General features: G+C 36.0%; 5 protein-coding genes and 1 pseudogene across 6 annotated transcripts; 1 reads left to right on the top strand and 5 right to left on the bottom strand.

Moving 5' to 3' along the window:
• Positions 1-267: 267 nt before the first annotated feature.
• On the bottom strand, positions 268-1,389 carry LOC148916159 (non-functional pseudokinase ZED1-like; annotated as a pseudogene).
• A 523-nt stretch (positions 1,390-1,912) lies between these two features.
• LOC148916158 (non-functional pseudokinase ZED1-like) lies at positions 1,913-3,640 on the bottom strand. The gene is made up of 2 exons (XM_089054733.1): positions 3,420-3,640; positions 1,913-3,082 (listed from the first exon to the last, which is right to left on the bottom strand). Exons 1-2 carry the CDS (start codon positions 3,434-3,436, stop codon positions 2,062-2,064), a joined length of 1,038 nt encoding a protein of 345 aa, XP_088910859.1. The 5' UTR covers positions 3,437-3,640; the 3' UTR covers positions 1,913-2,061.
• A 3,053-nt stretch (positions 3,641-6,693) lies between these two features.
• On the bottom strand, positions 6,694-8,539 carry LOC148916157 (serine/threonine-protein kinase ZRK1-like). Its single transcript, XM_089055453.1, has 2 exons — positions 8,225-8,539; positions 6,694-7,839 (listed from the first exon to the last, which is right to left on the bottom strand). The coding sequence occupies exons 1-2, from the start codon at positions 8,239-8,241 to the stop codon at positions 6,810-6,812; spliced, it is 1,047 nt and encodes a 348-aa protein (XP_088911579.1). The 5' UTR covers positions 8,242-8,539; the 3' UTR covers positions 6,694-6,809.
• A 377-nt stretch (positions 8,540-8,916) lies between these two features.
• On the bottom strand, positions 8,917-11,293 carry LOC148916156 (non-functional pseudokinase ZED1-like). Its single transcript, XM_089053822.1, has 2 exons — positions 10,662-11,293; positions 8,917-10,307 (listed from the first exon to the last, which is right to left on the bottom strand). Exons 1-2 carry the CDS (start codon positions 10,676-10,678, stop codon positions 9,233-9,235), a joined length of 1,092 nt encoding a protein of 363 aa, XP_088909948.1. The 5' UTR covers positions 10,679-11,293; the 3' UTR covers positions 8,917-9,232.
• A 3,167-nt stretch (positions 11,294-14,460) lies between these two features.
• Positions 14,461-16,159, bottom strand: LOC148916155 (non-functional pseudokinase ZED1-like). Its single transcript, XM_089055452.1, has 2 exons — positions 15,949-16,159; positions 14,461-15,514 (listed from the first exon to the last, which is right to left on the bottom strand). Exons 1-2 carry the CDS (start codon positions 15,963-15,965, stop codon positions 14,509-14,511), a joined length of 1,023 nt encoding a protein of 340 aa, XP_088911578.1. The 5' UTR covers positions 15,966-16,159; the 3' UTR covers positions 14,461-14,508.
• Positions 16,160-16,549: 390 nt separating this feature from the next.
• LOC148916154 (uncharacterized) lies at positions 16,550-21,219 on the top strand. Of its 2 annotated transcripts, none has more exons than XM_089055484.1 (3): positions 16,550-16,841; positions 16,960-17,155; positions 17,246-17,493. In XM_089055484.1, exons 2-3 carry the CDS (start codon positions 17,012-17,014, stop codon positions 17,408-17,410), a joined length of 309 nt encoding a protein of 102 aa, XP_088911610.1. In that variant the 5' UTR covers positions 16,550-16,841; positions 16,960-17,011; the 3' UTR covers positions 17,411-17,493. The 2 variants fall into 2 exon arrangements, with proteins under 2 accessions (XP_088911610.1, XP_088911611.1); XM_089055485.1 differs by adding an exon at positions 20,398-21,219 and having other exon boundaries at positions 16,577-17,155; positions 17,246-17,291.
• Positions 21,220-21,380: the final 161 nt, after the last annotated feature.

Below are 21,380 nucleotides of genomic sequence, written 5' to 3'. Positions count from 1 at the left end.
TGTTCCTACACCCTACAGATAAGTTGAATTGTGTAGTAAAAACATTTTGAACTTCACAAGTGAAATTCAAACAGATCAAGTCAGAGCGTGGTGCTTTGCTTGAAAACTTTCATAATTTTTCACAATATAACTCAATTATTCAAGTGTATATATTCTTCTAATACAGATAGAATAGCATCAACTCTTCACCATTTGAAGGACTGAGTTTCCAAACTACAATTTGATACGGCATAACAAATGTAATGGATAATTATTTAAGCTAGCTAGCTAAGGGAAGATGGACTTCTCAATTCGAACAAGTTCTTTGGCCACATAAATCATTTTTGGCCTTTCTTCAGTTTGGTTTTGGATGCATGACAGTGCAAGTGCTAAAAAATCCTGCAGTTGCTGTTGTGCATGCCCATCTGCCCCTACCTCCTGTAATATTTTAGGATCCACAATTGTCTGAATTTGAGTCTCGCCATCAGAAACATGAAATTTCGGATTTGCAGTAATGTCCAGTCCTCCTGCTTGAGTGCTATATGCAGCTCTTTGCGTAAGGAGTACAAGGTAGTCGCGGTCAGTGTACCCAGATGCCCTTATTTTGTTATCGCCTTTGACATGGGATTGCTTAGGAGGATCCCTTACGGAGAATGAAAAGTTGGAGAGTTTGGGAACATAGTCATCATCCAACAAAATGCAGGTGGATCTCAGATTCCTATGAAAGATGTGTCTAGAAAAGGTGGTATGGAGATATGTAAGTGCATTAGCAAGCTGCTTCGCAATATGCAATCTAGTTTTCCATGGTAACACGGATTGACCTCCATTAGCCGCGCTTAAAGTTCCATCATCCCTGAGAACTCCTTTTGCTGAATTTTCATGCACCAGAGCTGGTAGAGGGAACTCTAAGCAGCAACCTAATAATTTCAAAGCATTCTTATGGGAGCTCATCTGCATTGATATCACGAATATCACGAATAGCACGAGACCTAACATCATCATTGTCCTTGTCATTCTTACGGATAATGTACTTCCTAATGATAATTGTTCGGTTGTCTAGAACACCCTTGAAAATTTGGCAGTCTCCATCATCTTGTATGATGCGAGAAAGATCGAAGTTGTTGGTAGCCCTGACGAGCTCAGCAGCTGAGTAAGAGCGAATAGGTATCCTCTAGTAAGATGCTTCCGTTATCCAAGAATGATCTCTCTCTTTCCTTGTTGTTCTTGCTCGAACGTGGAAACAATGAGAACCTAATACATACATATATAGGTAAAACACAAACGCACAAGAATGAATAATTACAACCACAGTTGCTTTCATTTTGTTCTTTAGAACTTCACATGAAATCCAAAGATATCACATAAAATTTTGATTTTGAATTTTAATACAAGCAATAGTCTAGGTGCCATGGTTATTCTTACCAGTGTAACCCATAAAATAAAATAAAATAATAAAAAAAACAGAACATAACTTACAAGGCTTTGGATGTCATTGTTTAGCACCCAGGCCCCTTAGAACTGGACTCAGATTGCCCCAAGTAAACAATTTTTATTTGTTTGAGAAATACAATGGGACGCAAAGAAGAACCAATGTTTTACTTATTTATTTATTTATTTATTAAATACTAGTACGCGCATGTGAGAGATTTTTATTTTTTACATGCGGGATCCATTTATTTATTTAGTATCATGCACGCTCCGCCAATTTATAGGTTCTTAGGTATTTTTCGCAATTGCATGTTTTTTTTTAAAAAAAAACCATAATTTCTTAAGTCATAAATCAAAAATTTTGAAATAATCTTATAATTAAATCACAAGAAAAAGAAAAAAGAAAAGAAAAAAAAAGAGCGGTGGGCACGTGAAGATGAGCAGACGAAGGGACACACGCGTTGGCTCTTGGTTGGAGAGAAAGGAAGTCTGAAAAAAAATTGGGTTGGGTTTCAGCCCCATCTACGACATGGACGACATAAAATAAAAACACACTTGAATAGCCTATTTTCGTCTTACAAACTACAAACTGGTAAGCTCTTCTAGATCCACATGCATAGTAAATGTAGTACATAAATTACTTAAGCTAGCTAGCTAAGACAAGATAGACTTGTCAATTCGTACAAGTTCTTTGGCAACATCAATCATATCTGGCCTTGCTTCTGTTTTCTCTTGGATGCACAACAATGCCAGTGCTAGGAAATCCTGCAGTTGCTGTTGTGCTTGTTCATCTCCCCCGACTTCCTTAAGGATTTTAGGGTCGGCTATTGTCTCTATTTGAATCTGTCCATCAGAAACATTAAGTTTCGGATTTTCAGTAAGGCATTCAAGCACATTTCGTGCCTCATTCCAATATGTAGCTCTTCGTCGCATCAAAAATACAAGTGAAAGCACACCAAAGCTATAAACATCAGTTTTTTCTGAACTTATATAATGTTTTTGGTAATAAGGGTCCCCGTACCCTACTGTCCATTTTGCGAAATTTTCTTGAACATACAATTGGTCAGGAGGAATGGTTATGGAGTCTGAAAAGTCGAAGAGTTTGGGAACATAGTCATCGTCCAACAAAATGCAGGTGGGACTCAGATTCCTATGAACGATGGGCCTTGGAAATGCAGTATGGAGGTATGTAAGTGCACTGGCAAGTTGCCTTGCAATACGCAGTCTGGTTTTCCAAGGTAATAATTCATTATCCACTACTAAACTCCCATGATTGTTGAGAAGTCCTTTTCCTGCATTTTCAAACACCAAAGCTGGTCCATCGAACTCTAAGCAGCAGCCTAATAATTTCAAGGAATTCTTATGGGTGCTCATCTGCATTGATATGATAATATCACGAATAGCCTTGTCGACATCATAATGCTTCTTAATGATAACTGTTCGGTCATCTAGAATACCCCTGTACATGTCTCTGTGGAATCCATCTATCACGCAAGAAGGATCAAAGTTGTTGGTAGCTCTGATGAGCTCAGAAGCAGAGTAACAACGAATAGGATGAGATTTTCCATCACAAGAAGCAATTAGATCCTCTAGTAAGATGCTTCCATTCTTCAAGAATGATCTCTTTCTTTCCTCCTTTTCCTCCTTTCGCTTTACACATGGAATGATTGAGAACCTGATATACACAAGAGCGCACACAACGCACAAAGGAATGAATAAGAAATGGATGAAATGAAAATAAATAATCTATCCCAAATCTCAAGAAAAGACATAGCATTAGCACCCAAACTTTGCTTTCATTTTGTTCTTTAGAACTTTACGTGAAATCCAAACAGATCAAATCTCAGCTTTCATATATTTCTTACAAACTGAGAAACAACAATAATACTCAGTTTTATGGATGGAAGAAAAAAAAAATACTTACTAAAATTCTGACTTACTAAAAAAACCTTGAAGGAAAGGAAAGCTATATATTTTTGTTAAACGATTAAAACCAGGGAAAAAAAACTTACAAGGTTTTGGATGCCATTGTTTACACTTGAAATTTCTGTGTTTAGCACACAGGCCCCTTAGAACTGGACTCGGATTGCCCCAAAGTAAACAGTAATTTGTTGATATCTCCTCCCTGTATGCCGCAGATTTCGTGGTCAAGCAACGGTAATTTGTATAATCAAATTGGGAAGATGCATGGCAGCTGCGCCCAACTGAAGGGTAGATCTCTTGACTTGACTTGACTCCACTTGCATGGCACCTGGTGTACCGATACACCCATATTTTTTTAAAAAAATGAAACCTGTTGTTCAAGTTGCGCGGTTCCAGCTTTTCTTCTTTTCTTTGTTGGAGTTCCAAGTTTTTTTTAATATTTAATCTTTGTCCTTTTTTTAAGGAAAGAAACTTTGTCTTATTCAAATTTTTTTTTTTGTCGAAATGTCTTATTTAATTTTAGATAAAGTAATCTTAACCCAACTAACCCAATCAAATTTTAAAACTTTATATAAATCCAATAAACCATTTTTTTTTTATTAACTTGTAACCAAAAATAATAATAACTACAAATTTTTTGGGTATAAAATAATTATGTTGGTTACACAGAAATTTAAAAAAACTAAAAGAACTTAAGAGAAACAAATAGAACGCCACTGCAACTGTTCATAGTCCCATGATGTTGTGGTTTTCCTCTGTTTTTTAAAACTAAAATACTGATTTTAAAACAATACTTTTATAATGAACAAACTTGTAATTTTTTTAATTTTTTTATTTTTAAAGAAACGCTGTGTTTTTTTTTTTGGGATAAAAGAAACATTTATTGTAGACCTATAAACGGGTTGGATTCGGATCAAATATACCTCGATCTAAATCCGAATTCATTTATAATCGAATTATCGGAATCGAATCATATTTGGACTATCGGATTGCACCTATCAATCCATATCCGTTACGCATCGGATTCATATCAAATTTGATTATTATCTGATTTATTTTGTGACGTACAAAAAATCAAAATTTCATTAGTAGTCTCGTTCTTTTATTGTATTTATCTACTTTTTATATCAATCTTTAATATTTTATCAAAAGAATTAGTTTTAAGTGTATCATTGGTGCATGTAAAACTAAAATTACCCATTTATAGATATAAAATATTAATATAAATCCAAGAAAAACTAAATTATAATTCTGCCATTTACAAAGTTAAGGATATGGTTTACAAGATTATGGAGGTCCATGTCCATAATAGTGTAAACGTTATCTTTAATGTTGTAACCCTTGTATTTACAATTACAAGCATAAGGACCAATTGTCCTTCTCCAAGGTCCACTTTGCAATTGCCATTCCACTTTGCAAATGATGACTGACTGATTGGCAATTGCCAAACTATCTTTGAGCATTCCCTAACATTGTAAATTTTATCCATAATCTTGTAATAACAAGGGTATACAATATTAAGGACTCATATTACAACACTTGAAACATAAACATTCCATACAATTGAAACGTCTATCGTTAATCTTGTAGATTACAAGATTCAGATTCGCATTTACAAGTTCTTGCACTGTGATTACAATGTTAAAGTTCACTTTAATCCATAATATTGTAATAGTCTAATTTACAATGAAAATGATGTCGATGACAATATTAAGGTTTGATTTGACCTTAAACAAGTAAAATTGTTTGTTATTCTTTTAAAAACTAGAATTTACAATATTATGACTCATGTTACAGTTTTTGGGACCTTAGAGTTCCATAAGATTGTAAAGGTTATCCCTAAGCTTGTAAAAACAATGGTTTACAACCTTAAGGATTCATATTAAAATGTTTGGCACATGAGTTCTCTAACATTTTAAATTTTACCCATAATCTTGTAATAACAGAGATTTACAACATTAAGGACTCATGTTGCAGTTTTTGGAACCTTAGAGTTCCATACAATTGTAAAGGTTATCCCTAAGCTTGTAAAAACAATGATTTACAACCTTAAGGAATCATATTAAAATGTTTGCCACATGAGAGTTCTCTAACATTTTAAATTTGATCCATAATCTTGTAATAACATATACAATTTCGATTGCATGGCACCTGGCGTACCGATACACCCAAATTAAAGATATCAAAGTCATGAAAATTTCGATTGAAACCTTGTGTCAAAGTCTCTGAGGTTGATTGAGCATAGGATGCTTGCTTTTGTAAACTATCAGAAATCGACACCAAGTAACCCAAAAAATCACAAGGTCAAAATTTTCTAATTTTGGTCGCAAATGATCCTTGTAGATGTTTCAAAAGGTGGCCTATTCCGCGTGGACCCTTGTTTTAAAGGATAACCAAACCATCACATCCTTCTTAAATGCTAATCCGGACAGCTTCTAGCCGAGCTCTATTAAATGCTAATCCGCTCTGGGTGTGGTTGCTGGCTTCAACAAGCAAGAAGTTTGAAATTTAAATTTTATTTTCGAAGATTAAATAAACATTAATCCAAAATAATTGGACAAAAATGGCGTGATATGACATTGTGGGAAAGTTGCTGAGAAAATGAGAGGACGATGTAAGCAAGTGATGTAATCTTGTTCTTCAAAACTTTAATTAAATTTTTATATATTTTCTTTAATTTTACATCTCAAAGATTAATCTAATACTTTTATTTATTATATATCTCTATTTTTCATCCGTCAAACTTAGATTTTTAATAAAAGAAAGTAACATAAGGAGTAAGGTCTGATTGCAATTACACCAAACCTCATATGGTGTAACTGAAATTGTCCTTTTTATGTATTTGTTGGGAAGAAGATGCACGGAAGCTTCCTCCAATTCCTTCGATAGAAAGAAAATAGGTTGCCTTCCCCTCTATTCCCATGCCGATTTGGGATATCAAGAAAGGACCACACGCATTGGGAAGATAGTCAGAAAGAAGATAAAAACAAAGTAGATGTGAGATCAGAGAATTGCTTGAAATGATGACTTCATTTTCCCTGATTTTAGTGTGAGTCATCTTCTTTTTTCTTTGTCCATTTTTTTTTCCCAGTTACACATGATGCTTTCAAGAAATGTTTTTTTCCTTACAAAACAACATGTGGATACTTATTAAAATAAAAATACAAACGTGTAATGTAACGCAACAAATCCCAATTTCCTAAACAAAATTAAACTTTTCATAGTTCCAAATTCAACGCAATCCAATTCCAATTAGTCCAAATAGCATGAAACATTTGAATAGTTCGTTTTACTGGTAGTATTAAATTCATTTTGAACTTGACATGAAACTCAAACGGATCTAATCAGAGGGTAGTTGCTTGCTTGTTGAAATCCACATAATTAAGTATTTATAATCAGATAATTTGATTACATAAGGATAATTATTGTTCTAATACAGAGAGCTTAGCATCGACTCTTTTAACAGGTGAAAGACTGAACTAAGGCAAGATAGACTTGTCAATTCGTACAAGCTCTTTGGCCACATCAATCATATCTGGCCTTGCTTCCGTTTCCTCTTGGATGCACAACAATGCCAGTGCTAGGAAATCCTGCAGTTGCTGTTGTGCTTGCTCATCTCCCCCGACTTCCTCAAGGATTTTAGGGTCTGCAATTGTCTCTATTTGAATCTGTCCATCAGAAACATTAAGTTTTGGATCTCTAGTAAGGTATTCCCACACATTTCCTGCATCATTCCAATATGCAGCTTGTCGTCGCATCAAGAATATAAGTAAAATCACACCAAAGCAATAAACATCAGTTTTTTCGGAAATTTGACAAGACTTTACGTAAGTAGGGTCCAGGTACCCCATTCTCCCTGTTGCGAAATCTTCTTGAACATACAATTGGTCAGGAGGAATGGTTAGGGACAATGAAAAGTCGAAGAGTTTGGGAACGTAGTCATCGTCCAATAAAATGCAGTGGGATGTTATACGCCTATGAATGATGGGCCTTGGAAAGGCAGTATGTAGGTATGTGAGTGCACTAGCAAGCTGCTTTGCAATACGCAGTCTAGTTTTCCATGGTAATAAGTCATTATCCGCTACTAAACTTCCATCAAAGTTGAGACCTCCTTTTCCTGCATTTTCAAACACCAAAGCTGGTCTATCGAACTCTAAGCAGCAGCCTAATAATTTCAAGGAATTCTTATGGGAGCTCATCTGCATTGATATGATAATATCACGAATAGCCCTGTCAGTGTCGACCCCATCTCTGTACTTCTTAATGATAACTGTTCGGTCATCTAGAATACCCCTGTACAGCTCTGCGAAGGGTGATCTATCTATAATGCAAGAAGGATAGTTGTTGGCAGCTCCGATGATCTCAGCAGCAGAGTAACAACGAATAGGATGAGATTTTCCATCACAAGAAGCAATTAGATCCTCTAGTAAGATGCTTCCATTATTCAAGAATGATCTCTTTCTTTTCTCCTTTTCCTCCTTTCGCTTTACACATGGAATGATTGAGAACCTGATATATATGTAGACGCACACAAGAGCGCACACAACGCACACATAAATGAATAAGAAATGGATGAAATGAAAATAAATAATCTATCCCAATTCTCAAGAAACGACATAGCATTAGCACTCACACTTTGCTTTCATTTTGTTCTTTAGAACTTTACATGAAATCCAAACAGTTCAAATCTCAGCTTTCATATATTTCTTAATAATACTCAGTTTTATGGATGGAAGAAACAAAAATACTTGTCCTGCCGCTTTCGTCATATTCATGGATTACTTTGATTTACAACAGAATTTTGGGCTTCAGCCGCATGAAAATTTTGACTTACCAAAAAAACCTTGAAGGAAAGGAAAGCTAAATATTTTTTAGACTTAAAAAAAAAACTTACGAGGCTTTGGATGCCATTGTTTACACTTGAAATTTCTGTGTTTAGCACACAGGCTCCTTAGAACTGGACTCGGATTGCCCCAAAGTAAACAGTAATTTGTTGATATCTCCTTCCCTGTATGCTGCAGATTTCGTGCTCAAGCACCAGTTTAGCTCGTGAGTTTCAGCTTCTCTGAGAATTCTGTAACAGTTTCCAAGTTTATTGATGAGCTTTGCGGGGCCAATGCCTTGTCATGATTGGTAGGAATAACATGCAGTGGGACCTAAAAACCCATCGTTTTAAATTTATTTTAGAAAGATATATACTAAGACGCCATGAGAGCCCAACTGAAGGGTAGACCTGTTGACTTGACTTGACTCCACTTGATTCTTTTTAGATTTATAACGCGTTCGGTGGAGTTGGAATTTCCCAAACAATCACCTTTTGAGTTGAAAGAAAAATTGTAATATCAAGAAAACCTCAAAAGGCCCATTATTAAAACCACTTCCACCCGCGAGCTCAGCCAGGCAAAAGGGCCCCTAAGCTTCCAAAATTGGCTCCAATGGTCGATTCCTGTTCCGGCAACATATGACGTTCACCAAGCCCAAGCAGGGTCCAAGGCAAAATCAGTCTAAGCTTCTGCTCATGGGAGATGACGTCAGCCTGACATCAGTGAATGATTTTTTTTTTTGAAAAATTACCAAAAAAATTCATTTGAGAAAGAGTGTAGTTTTGAAGTTTATTGCTATGGTTAAGTCAACGATGCCATTGCCATCGAATGATCAATGTCCAGTGGGGCCGACCAAAGCAATTTACATGAAATTACTATTTTCCCTTTTCATTATCAGACACAGAAACACACAATTATTCAATAACTTACAAAGAAAAAAACAAGAAATACCAAAAATATGCACAACAGAGCCCCACACAACCAACAGCTTCGGCTGAATAAACAGAGCAAAACGGGAAGGTGCATCGCAAATAAGTTGTCCCATGTCCACTTGACTTTGCATAGTTAATTAGAGAGAATTACTTGGAAATGATAGACTTCTCAATTCTCAGGAGTTCTTTCGCCACATCCATCATATCTGGCCTTACTTCACTTTCTTCTTGGGTGCATAACAATGCCAGTGCTAGGAAATCATGCAAGTGCCGTCGTGCTTGCTCATCACCCCCTACCTCCTCTAAGATTTTAGGGTCCGCAATTGTTTGAATCTGCCCAATATCTGAAGCTTTCACATATGCAATAATTGATTGGTATTCTCCTGCCTCATATGCATCCACAGCCTTTTGTCCCGTTAAGAATACAAGTAAATGCACACCAAAACTATAAACATCAGTTTTTTCTGAAATGTAACCAGACATAATGTAGGAAGGATCAAGGAAACCAACTGTCCCTTTCACGTCATCATCAGCATGTGATTTCATAGGAGGAATGGTTATGGAGAGTTCGAAGTTAGAGAGTTTCGGAGTATAGTCATGGTCCAAGAAAATAGAACTGGGTTTTAGATCCCTATGAATTATGGGTCTGGGAAAGGCGGTATGTAAATATGTGATTGCACTAGCAAGTTGAATTGCAATGCGCAGTCTAGTTTTCCATGGTAATGAGGATTGGTTTTCAGTAGTCGTTAAACCTCCTTGATCGTTGAGAGCTCCTTCTATTGCATATTCATGCACCAAAGCTGGTATAGGGATCTCTAAGCAGCAGCCCAAGAGTTTCAAAACATTCTTATGGTTGCTCATCTGCATCGATATTATAATGTCACGGATGGCCATGGATCTAGCTTCATCCCCAGTCCCCATGAACTTCTTAATGATGATTGATCGGCCGTCTAGGAAACCCCTGAACATTTTGTAACCGCCATAAACATGTATAGAATGATGAAATAATTTGTACTCCGGTGCTGAATAATCTTGTATAATGCGAGAAGGATCGAAGTTGTTGGTTGCCCTGATGACCTCAGCAGCAGAGTAACACCGAATAGGATTAGCTTTGCCATCACAAGAAGCAATGAGATCCTCTAGTAAGATGCTTCCATTATCCAAGAATGATCTCTCTCTTTCCTTCTTGTTATTGCTCAAACATGGAACCAATGGGAAGAACCTGATACAAATATATATACATATAGGAAAAACACAAAAAAGATGAATTAAATTATTATAATGATGAAAATGATTTGTCCACTGGCATAACACCTTCCAGATATTACCCCATTTCCTTTCATTTTTGCTTTTGAATTTGACATGACAGTCTACGAGATCAAATCTACGGATTTATTTCCTCACAAATGAACTTAACGCTTCAGCCTTCATAAATTTTTTGATCTAGCCTTCATTAATTTGATTAGTTTCACTAATATCAAGTATTAGAAGCAAGAATGAAAATAATTATAGGAATATCTCAAATTAGTTCTAAATCAAAATAATCCATATATAAGGATAAGAAATCAGAACTTACAAGGTTTTGGATGGCATTCTTCACTTTTGCTGTGCAGCACCAAGTCCCCTCAGAATCGGAATCAGATTGCTCAAAATAAATTGCAATTTGTTGATTCCTCCGCCTATATCCAGTGCAGATCTCATGTGCAAGCAGCTGTTTATTTCTTTAGTTTCATTTTCTTTTACAGAAATCTTGCATATGAGAAGGAAGACAGGTTTGAAGCCTTATTGGTATGTGTAGAATGGTCAACAATAACATCACATGCGCCGCTCTCATATATTTGACTTATAGGACGACTTACTAACCAAGTTAGCAAACTGCAAGCCATCTAGCCAAGTTGTATATCAACAAACCATTCATTATCCATATTATTTTAATTTATCTTGACCCTTTTCCTAGTCATTATGTTTTCTGTTTTTCATTCCTTCCTCCAAACCCCATACAATCACCATTTGATTTGAACAAAAGCACGCATGAAAGCAATAAAATTTGGGAATCAGATTAAATGTTAAAGCTAGCTACAAATCATCCATGAAAGCAATAACTTACAATTGCCAGAGTTTTGATGGCTTTGTTTTGGCTTTAGTAAACAGTAATTGATCGGTAGATGGATAGGGCTTCCATTTGAGAATGATTACAGTTTTGAAGTTATTGCTATGCTTTGCAAAGTCCACGATGCCATCAAATGAATAGCATATACTGGGGCCTACCAAAGCAATTTACATGAAATTACAATTGGTCAAGAAGAACTTCCCTGGAAATTGCTAGAGCACAAATACTGCCCCCACCCCACCTACCAATTGAAATATAACTTCGGTTGATTTGTAGTTCTGCTATGTAGTTTCTGTGTTTACATATATATATATATATATATATATATATTGCTTCGGCTGAATAAACAGAGCAAATCCATTCAGACTTCATCTCCTCAAATGCCTTCCTCTTTTCCCCAACTGCCTTTCACATAAACCATATCTGCCCTCACACCTTCCAAACGGATATTACAAATGATAACAGGACATTACAAATTTTCTTTTGGGAGGGCACCAACTAACTCTTTCGGGAATTCCTCCAGCGGCTGAAACACTTACCCTACTTCCAAGTACTACATGTTTAATTTTAATTCCATGTCAACATGGTTAGAAGAAGCAGGCTGGAAATTGACTAAAGTTATAGTGCTCTGTAACATTGTTAAATTTGAGAGAACTCTGTAACATGGCCATTTATTCTCTAGAAATTGGCTAAAATTACAGTGCTCAAATCCCTCATTTAAATTAACCTTCAGATGGTCAACAACACCTACATTGGCCAAAAGTAAGTGGTACACAAAACTTAATGTAGTCCTTATCCAAGGGATGACTAAAGAAGACTTGCCTTGAGAGAGAGATCAAGTATCACATGTTTTTTGAGAATCAGACCACAACATGAGAGTTGCCAGAAGAGCCACAGTTGCAGTTTCAACCCGCAATCGATGAGGGCCAAGACCAACAGAGATAGCACCAGCTTGCATCAGTTCATTAACCTCTTTCTCAGTGAAGTCTGAAACAAGAATACAGCAAAATAGATCCACAATCCTAATTAATATTCTCAGTATTGAAAACTGAAATATATTAGCATATAGTTATGAGGCATAGGATGAACATACTAACCACCAAACATACTGGAAAATCAGTACACACAAACAATTGTTGGTAGTTTAGTCCAACATAAACCTCAATAGCATTTGGGTAAACTTTTCTCATAGTTTGATTCAGACTCTTCCTCTTACCAATTTTGTTAACAATTTGCTGCATACCTTCTAATTGCCTGATATTCAATTGATGCTAAAATTCTTATTAATTCTGGTTCGTCAATCAAATTCTTATTAATTTGTTCCCAAAACCCTCCAGCTAGTCAAAATCTAATTGGCCTAATAAATTTTGCATCAATCTGTCACCCGCAATCTTATCATTTGGGGATATAAATGCAGGATTGTGCTGCTGTCTAGCACCATCAACTAATTCAAAAGGCGAAAAGTTTCTGGTTTTTAAGTTTTATTTATATGCTCGGTGATTGGTATGCCGCAAAAGTAAATGAAAGGAAAATATTGCCTGGATGCATACTCACCACCTTCTGGTCCAACCACAATCAACCCACTGGACTCCGTTCCTGATGAAGTTAATGCACTAACAAGAGGAGTACCTTCTGCAACTGCCAAAAAAGCTAGCTTTAAATTAAAAAGTAAGATACACCTTGTCACTGACCTATAATATAGAACAGGCCAGAATAAACGTCAATAAACAACCTCTAAAATAAAACAAAGCGGGAAGAAAAAACTCACAAGAGGTAAAAGACCATTAATATACTTTGGAGGGTTCAAGATCATTTCATGCAGCCGTTGACTCTGAAAATATCCATGGGGAAAAAGCTTTGAAGGTTAATATTTCAAATCAAAATTTTAATAGGACATAAGTCTGTCAGCCCCACAAGTACATTGAGAATGAGGGTTAAGCTTCTTTTACATTGTTTAGCTGCTGCCGTATTGACACGCTCTGCAACCTGTCCAGCCGATTTTCTGAGACAGTAGGAGACCGTTCTGTTAGCAGAGGAGTTAAACTACTAGCCCCTAGCTCCTAAGACAACAAATACAAAAACAATAAAATTAGCAGCAATGGCGGTTAAGCATTATCCTTGTAAAGTCATCACAAAAACATGAATTATACGGTGCATTTCTCAACAAGCCAATCAGCTCGACCACCCTTTAAAGTACCAAAACAGGGGCAACATGTTAATATGTGACAACAATATTCCCCTATGCCTTAACCACTCTTACAAAACATTCCTCCCGGAATTGGAAATCTCAAGAACTCACCAAAAGCTGCAAATACATGCCATTGTGTGCTCTGTGGAAGAACTAACTTTGGATCTTCCAATGCCACAACATCAAGTCCAGAGCTGTCTACACTATGTATTAAACCTTGCATCAACCCTCCTTTCCCATTGAAGAGCTCTACCCTTGCATGCAATATGTGTATAATTATTAAAATAAAAATACAAAAGTGTAATGTAACGCAACAAATCCCAATTTCCTAAACAAAATTGAACCTTTCATAGTTCCAAATTCAATGCAATCCAATTCCAATTAGTCCAGATAGCATGAAACATTTGAATAGTTCGTTTTACTGGTAGTATTAAATTCATTTTGAACTTGACATGAAACTTAAACGGATCTAATCAGAGGGTGGTCCTTGCTTGCTGGTTCAAATCCGCATAATTAAGTATTTATAATCAGATAATTTGATTACATAAGGATAATTATTCTTCTAATACAGAGAGCTTAGCATCGACTCTTTTAACAGGTGAAGGACTGAACTAAGGCAAGATAGACTTGTCAATTCGTACAAGTTCTTTGGCCACATCAATCATATCTGGCCTTGCTTCCGTTTCCTCTTGGATGCACAACAATGCCAGTGCTAGGAAATCCTGCAGTTGCTGTTGTGCTTGCTCATCTCCACCGACTTCCTCAAGGATTTTAGGGTCCGCAATTGTCTCTATTTGAATCTGTCCATCAGAAACATTAAGTTTTGGATCTCTAGTAAGCAGATTCTCGTCGCATCAAGAATATAAGTAAAATCACACCAAAGCAATAAACATCAGTTTTTTCGGAAATTTGACGAGACTTTTCGTAAGTAGGGTCCATGTACCCCACTCTCCCTGTTGCGTAAGCTTCTTGGACATACAATTGGTCAGGAGGACTGGTTATGGACAATGAAAAGTCGAAGAGTTTAGAACCGGACTCAGATTGCCCCAAGTAAACAAATTTGTTTGAGAAATACAGTGGGACACAAAGAAGGACCAACGTTTTACTTATTTATTTATTTGTTTATTAAATACTAGACTTGTCAATTCGTACAAGTTCTTTGGCCACATCAATCATATCTGGCCTTGCTTCAATTTTGGTTTGGATGCACAACAATGCCAGTGCTAGGAAATCCTTCAGTTGCTGTTGTGCTTGCTCATCTCCCACGACTTCCTCAAGGATTTTATGGTCCGCAATTGTCTCTATTTGAATCTGTCCATCAGAAACATTAAGTTTCGGATCTGCAGTAAGTTTCTCACGCCCTGAGTTTCTACCAAAAGCTTCTCGTCGCATCAAGAATACAAGTAAAAGCACACCGAAGCTATAAACATCAGTTTTTTCTGAACTTTGATAAGACTTCATGTAAGTAGGGTCCGCGTACCCCATTGTCCCTCTCACGAAATCTTCTTGAACATACAATTGGTCAGGAGGAATGGTTATGGAGAATGAAAAGTCGAAGAGTTTGGGAGCATAGTCATCGTCCAACAAAATGCAGGTGGGTCTCAGATTCCTATGAATGATGGGCCTTGGAAAGGCAGTATGTAGGTATGTAAGTGCACTAGCAAGCTGCTTTGCAATACGCAGTCTAGTTTTCCATGGTAATAATTCATTATCCGCTACTAAACTTCCATCGAAGTTGAGACCTCCTTTTCCTGCATTTTCAAACACCAAAGCTGGTCTATCGAACTCTAAGCAGCAGCCTAATAATTTCAAGGAATTCTTATGGGGGCTCATCTGCATTGATATGATAATATCACGAATAGCCTCATTATCATTGACCTTATAATGCTTCTTAATGATAACTGTTCGGTCATCTAGAATACCCCGGTACATGTCGTAGTATTCTCCCTCTATGATGCAAGAGCGATCAAAGTTGTTGGTAGCTCTGATGATCTCAGCAGCAGAGTAACAACGAATAGGATGAGATTTTCCATCACAAGAAGCAATTAGATCCTTTAGTAACATGCTTCCATTCTTCAAGAATGATCTCTTTCTTTGCTCCTTTCGGTTTACAAGTGGAATGATTGAGAACCTGATATATATATATATAGACACAAAAAAAAAAAAAAAAAAACGCACACAACGCACAAAGGAATGAATAAGAAATGGATGAAATGAAAATAAATAATGTATCCCAATTCTCAAGAAAAGACATAGCATTAGCACCCACACTTTGCTTTCATTTTGTTCTTTAGAACTTTACATGAAGTCCAAAGAGATCAAATCTCAGCTTTTATATATTTCTTACAAACTGAGAAACAACAATAATACTCAGTTTTACGGATGGAAGAAAAAAAAAATACTTGTCCTGCCGCTTTCGTCATATTCGTGGATTACTTCGATTTAATCACAACAGATTTTTGGGCTTCAGCCGCACAAAAATTTGGACTTACTAAAAAAACCTTGAAGGAAAGGAAAGCTATATATTTTTGTTTAAGGATTAAAGCCCTGGAAAAAAAAACTTACAAGGCTTTGGATGCCATTATTTACACTTGAAATTTCTGTGTTTAGCGCACAGGCCCCTTAGAACTGGACTCGGATTGCCCCAAAGTAAACTGTAATTTGTTGATATTTCCCTCCCTGTACGCTGCAGATTCCGTGCTCAAGCACCAGTTATGCTCGTGAGTTTCAGCTTCTCTGAGAATTCTGTAACAGTTTCCAAGTTTATTGATGAGCTTTGAGGGGTCAACGCCCTCTCATGATTGGTAGGAATAACATGCAGTGGGACCCAAAAACCCAACGTTTTAAATTTATTTTAGAAAGATATTTGTTTCTTTTTGCTTGTCCAAATCTATAATCATTTGTTTAATCAAATTGGGAAGATGCGTGGCAGCTGCGCCTAACTGAAGGGTAGACCTGTTGACTTGACTTGACTCCACTCAAACTCAAGTCTTTTCAGATTTATAACGCGTTTGCTTATAGTCATTCGGGGGAGTTGGAATTTCCAAAAACACTCATTAATTATTCATTCGTACTCTTAAAAAGAATATATCATCACCCTTCCCCAAAACAATCACAAGAAAAATTGCAATATCAAGAAAACCTCCAATAATGAGAAAAATTGCAATATCAAGAAAACTTCCACTGAATTTCTAGGTAGCTGCCGGTTGAATAGTAGCAAGCAAAGTTAAGTGAAATACTTCTTTGTGGCTCTTCTACTTTAACTCATAGCCAAGAAAGCACCTACTAAGAGCACTTCCAGAGCGCTGGGCCAACTTAGGCACGAGGGGGCCGGAGGCCCATTTCGTGCTTCTAGCGGCTAAATGCAGTCATGGCAATGCATGGTGGCTGTTAGGCTAATGTGGGGGATGCAGTGATGCCACATACAAAGTGAAGCAAGCACCTAACCTTCCGAAATGGTTCAGTCATTTTCATTTACCAAATATTTAGTAATTTTTCACAAAATCATTTTTTATTGTATTAAAAAACAAAAACAAAAACTATTTAATAATAAATTGTAATTTTTCATATAATCAGTGGTATTAATATTTGGTGGGTAAGTTAGGGCTTGGTTTGGTAGAAGTCAAAAATGAACCAACCCCTAACCCAACCGAACCCAGAAGGCAGCGACCAGTCGCAGCAGCCACCACCTCCTGTCCACACAGAAGTAGAAGATGATGATGAGAATGTAAAACAACTCAAAGATTGCTCTGTTATCTACCTATCCTTACAGGTAATATTTCCCTATTTTCTATTGAATTTTATATTCCTAAACCCTAAACCCTGAAAATCATGAAAAACCCATCTGATCTGTGGTTTGCAGGATTGCCTTGTTAAGACTGACAGGAATTGGAAATCTTGTCAAGTGGGTATGCATTTTTGTTCTCACTCTTTTTTCTCTTTCAGTTTTCTTTTTCCTGGGTTTTGCTCTTTTTTCATTTGGTGTTCCTGCAGGCTTGTATTTTGGGTTGTTGTTTTAATTAATTAATAATTACCTTCTTCTTCTTCTTCTTTTTTTTTTTTTTTTTTTTTAACTAAATACCTAGCCATATTCTTTACTTCCCACACCAAAACCCCAAATCCTATCAAAATTAATCGTTTATGTATACAAAATTAAAAATAATTTAAAGTGAATAGTAATTGTCATTTGTCATGGTAATGGGGGGAAACACACTTTACCTTTTGCAAGGGATGATACTGTCTATGTGAATAGTAATAGTTATCGCCTCTTTTTGCTCTTTGCCATGACAAATGGGTGGAAATGCTATGGGCTTTCAAAACTAGCTCTAATGGTCAATCTGGCAACACATAGGGTCCACCAAGCCCAGACAAGGTCCAAGGCAAGATCAGTTCAAGTTGGGCGATGATGTTAGCCTGACATCGGTGTACGAAATTTTTTTGAAAAATTACCAAAAAAATTCATTTGAGAATGAGTATAGATTTGAAGTTTATTGCTATGGTTAAGTCAATGAGGCCATCGAATGATCAACGTCCAGTGGGGCCGACCAAAGCAATTTACATGAAATTACTATTTTCCCTTTTCATTATCAGACACCGAAAAACACAATTAGTCAATAACTTACAAAGAAAGAAACAAGAAGAACTTGCCTCGAAATTGCTAGAGCACAAAAAATATGCACAGCACAGCCCCACACAACCAACAGCTTCGGCTGAATAAACAGAGCAAACCATATCTGCCCCCATTTGTGTAGCACCCAAGCCCTTTAGGATTTGATTCAGAAGTTTATTGGTATTCTTAGCAGAGGTCTTTGAGAGTTCCATTGAATTTTCAAAATAAATACAAGATAGGGAACTTTTACAAAATTTCATCAGTAACCCTTCATTACAGGAGGAGGCCATACAGAGAGAGTTTCAACATTAACATTTTTAAGTTTTGACAGAAAAGCTTCTAAGAACTAGCTAGTGTTTTTGCTGAGCCAATATAATCCTCTTCTGAAAACAAATGTAGCGGATAAAGCTAGCTGGGAAACATAGACTTCTCAATTTGTACAAGTTTTTTGGCCACATCGATCATATCTGGCCTTATATCACTTTCTTCTTTGGTGCATAACAATGCCATTGTTAGAAAATCATGCAACTGCTGTTGTGCTCCTTCCCCTACCTCCTCTAAGATTTTAGGATCCACAATTGTCCGAAAGTTGTCTAGCAAAGCATGTGATATCGCATATGTGACAACGTTTCCATATTGATCTCCTTCCGCCTGCTTCATAAACACAGCCTTTTGTCCAGTCAAGAATACAAGTAAAAGCACACCAAAGCCATAAACATCGGTTTTTTCTGAAATTTTACCAGACACTACGTAGGTAGGGTCAAGGTACCCAAATTTCCCTCTGACGTCATCTTCAACATACAATTGCTCAGGAGGAATGGTTATGGAGGATGAGAAGTCGAAGAGTTTGGGAACATAGTCATGGTCCAAGAAAAAACAATCGGCTGTTAGATCCCTATAAACGATGGGCCTGGGAAAGGAGGTATGGAGATATGTAAGTGCACTAGCAAGCTGCCTTGCAATACGCAGTCTAGTTTTCCATGGTAATAATATTAGTAAATTTGGCTTACACCCTTCAAATTCAATTTGCCGTACCTAAAACCCTTCACTTTTTATTCCTATAAATAATACCCAATTTGTATAAGTAAAAACCCATGACTAGGATCCAACTCAGCAAGTTACCTAATTAAGCATAAAATCTGATTTATTGTACTTTTCAGATTCCAAAAATACCCCCAACTAAACCATTATTGCATTTTGTATATTAATGTAGGAATCAATATGGAAACAGTTTTTAATTGGATTGTATATAATGACAGATGTTGAATTTGGAAAGATCTCCAAATGGTTGTAATGGATGTAGGAATTAATTTCGAAACATTTTTAAAAAAATTTAACAATAAATTAAAATTTAGGTAATCGGTTTGTTTAATAAAATGTTTATGTTATTTTCTTTTTATGAATTATACATGACTAATAATCCACTTTATAATTGTTTATGAATAAAACTGTACATACTAACTATGTTGAAAAAATAATGTACCTATTACTTGTTTGTTTTATGAAAAACATAATTTACCTAGTATGAAAAGTGTACATAATTATCTATTCTAAATAATGTACCTATACACATTTACAGGTATATTGTAAAATAATTTACCTGTGGATAAATAATGTACCTATATTTCATATAAATTATTGTGTACCTATTTTTAATTATGAAAAATATATGCAATTACAAAGTAACTGACTTTGTTTTTTTGTTTTTTTGGTAAATAATATACCTATATTTTATATGTATATATTTATATTATATTTTTCATAGGTACATTATTGGATATATAATTTACAGAATTTTTTGTTGTTGTTGTAATTTTAGGGGGCGAGATGTGAGAGGGAATGACAACTAAAAGAAATGGGGTGATTGATATGCTATTAATAGGGAGTATATTAATTACAATTATGGCAGTTAATGAAATGCTTGAAATAAATTATAAATAAAATATGAAGTTTGGTGGCAATAATGTAAAAACATAGAAATACTACGACCTCTTATATCTTACTAGTCATTTAAATTTGAAATTGGGTTTTACACATAGATTTATAGAGTAATGGGTATATGTCTAGGAAATAGAAAATGTAGGGATCTATATTGGACAACCCTTTAATCTTTTAACAAAGATATACAAAACTTTCCTTAACTTCAAGATTTTTTTACTAAGTCAAAATTTTCGTGAGGTTCAATCCCAAAATTCTGTTGTAATCAAAATAATCCATGAATACGACCAAAGCTGTAGGACTAGGAATTTTTTTCTTCCATACATAACTGAGTATTATTAGTGCTTTTCAGTTTGTAACAAATATATGAAAGCTGATATTTGATCTCTTTGGATTTCATGTGAAGTTCTAAAAACCAAAATGAAGGCAAAATGTGTCTTTTCTTGATATGTATACGTGTGTGTCAGGTTCTCATTGCTTCCATGTGTGAGAAAGCATGAAAGAAAGGGATCATTCTTGAAGAATGGAAGCATCTTACTGGAGGATCTCATTGCTTCTTGTGATGGCAAATCTAATCCTATTCGCTCTTACTCAGCTGCTGAGCTCGTCAGGGCTACCAATAACTTCGATACTTCTTGCATCGTATTCATGCAGTATGATGGAGACTACCAAATATTCAGGGGTATTCTAGATGACCAAACAGTTATGATTAAGAAGTACAACAACCACAGGGACAAAAAGGATCAAGCGTCTTGTGCTATTCGTGATATTATCATATCAATTCAGATGAGCGCCCATAAGAATGCTTTGAAATTATTAGGTTGCTGCTTGGAGTTCTCTATACCAGCTCTGGTGCTTGAAAAGCCAGCAAAAGGAGTTCTCCAAGGTGATGGAAGTTTAAGGGGGGATAATGAAGATGAATCCAAGATTAAACCCATAACCATAGGTAACCCGGGAAAAAAAAACACTTACAAGGCTTTGGATGCCATTGTTTACACTTGAAATATCTCTCACACACACTAAAAAAGAATGAGAGTTTCTCACACACATTACTAAGGTGGTATGAGAATTCAAGATTACTAGTTTACAAGTCACGATCCTTTTTCATTTCCCTAGACCCATTATCATTTTAAAAAGATATTTGTTTCTTTTTGCTTGTCCAAATCTATAAACATTTGTTTAATCAAATTGGGAAGATGCATGGCATCTGCGCCCAATTGAAGGGTAGACCTGTTGAGTTGACTTGACTCCACTCGAATCTTTTCAGATTTATAACGCGTTAGCTTGGAGATCATGGGGCCATTCATATCATTCGGGGGAGTTGGAATTTCCAAGTTGTATCTCTAGAAACCACTCATCCCCCTTTAAATGTAGGCTTTTTATCACTCCTTTAGATTTACAAATTGTCATAAATGGTCTTTGAGGGTTTTTTAAGTGTCACGTGGAAGTA

This window comes from Prunus mume, linkage group LG6 (assembly GCF_029339155.1).
Source record: "Prunus mume cultivar Tortuosa linkage group LG6, ASM2933915v1, whole genome shotgun sequence".
Lineage (NCBI taxonomy): Eukaryota > Viridiplantae > Streptophyta > Magnoliopsida > Rosales > Rosaceae > Prunus > Prunus mume.
The sequence above is the reverse complement of the archived record's forward strand: the minus strand, read 5'-3'. Positions and strand labels throughout refer to the sequence as shown.

Excerpts from the sequence above, each read along its gene's own strand:
- LOC148916154 (XM_089055484.1), top strand. The coding sequence starts at position 17,012 with ATGAACCAACCCCTAACCCAACCGAACCCAGAAGGCAGCGACCAGTCG. Across the intron at positions 17,156-17,245 it reads TTATCTACCTATCCTTACAG|GATTGCCTTGTTAAGACTGA; the intron begins GTAATATTTCCC and ends TGTGGTTTGCAG.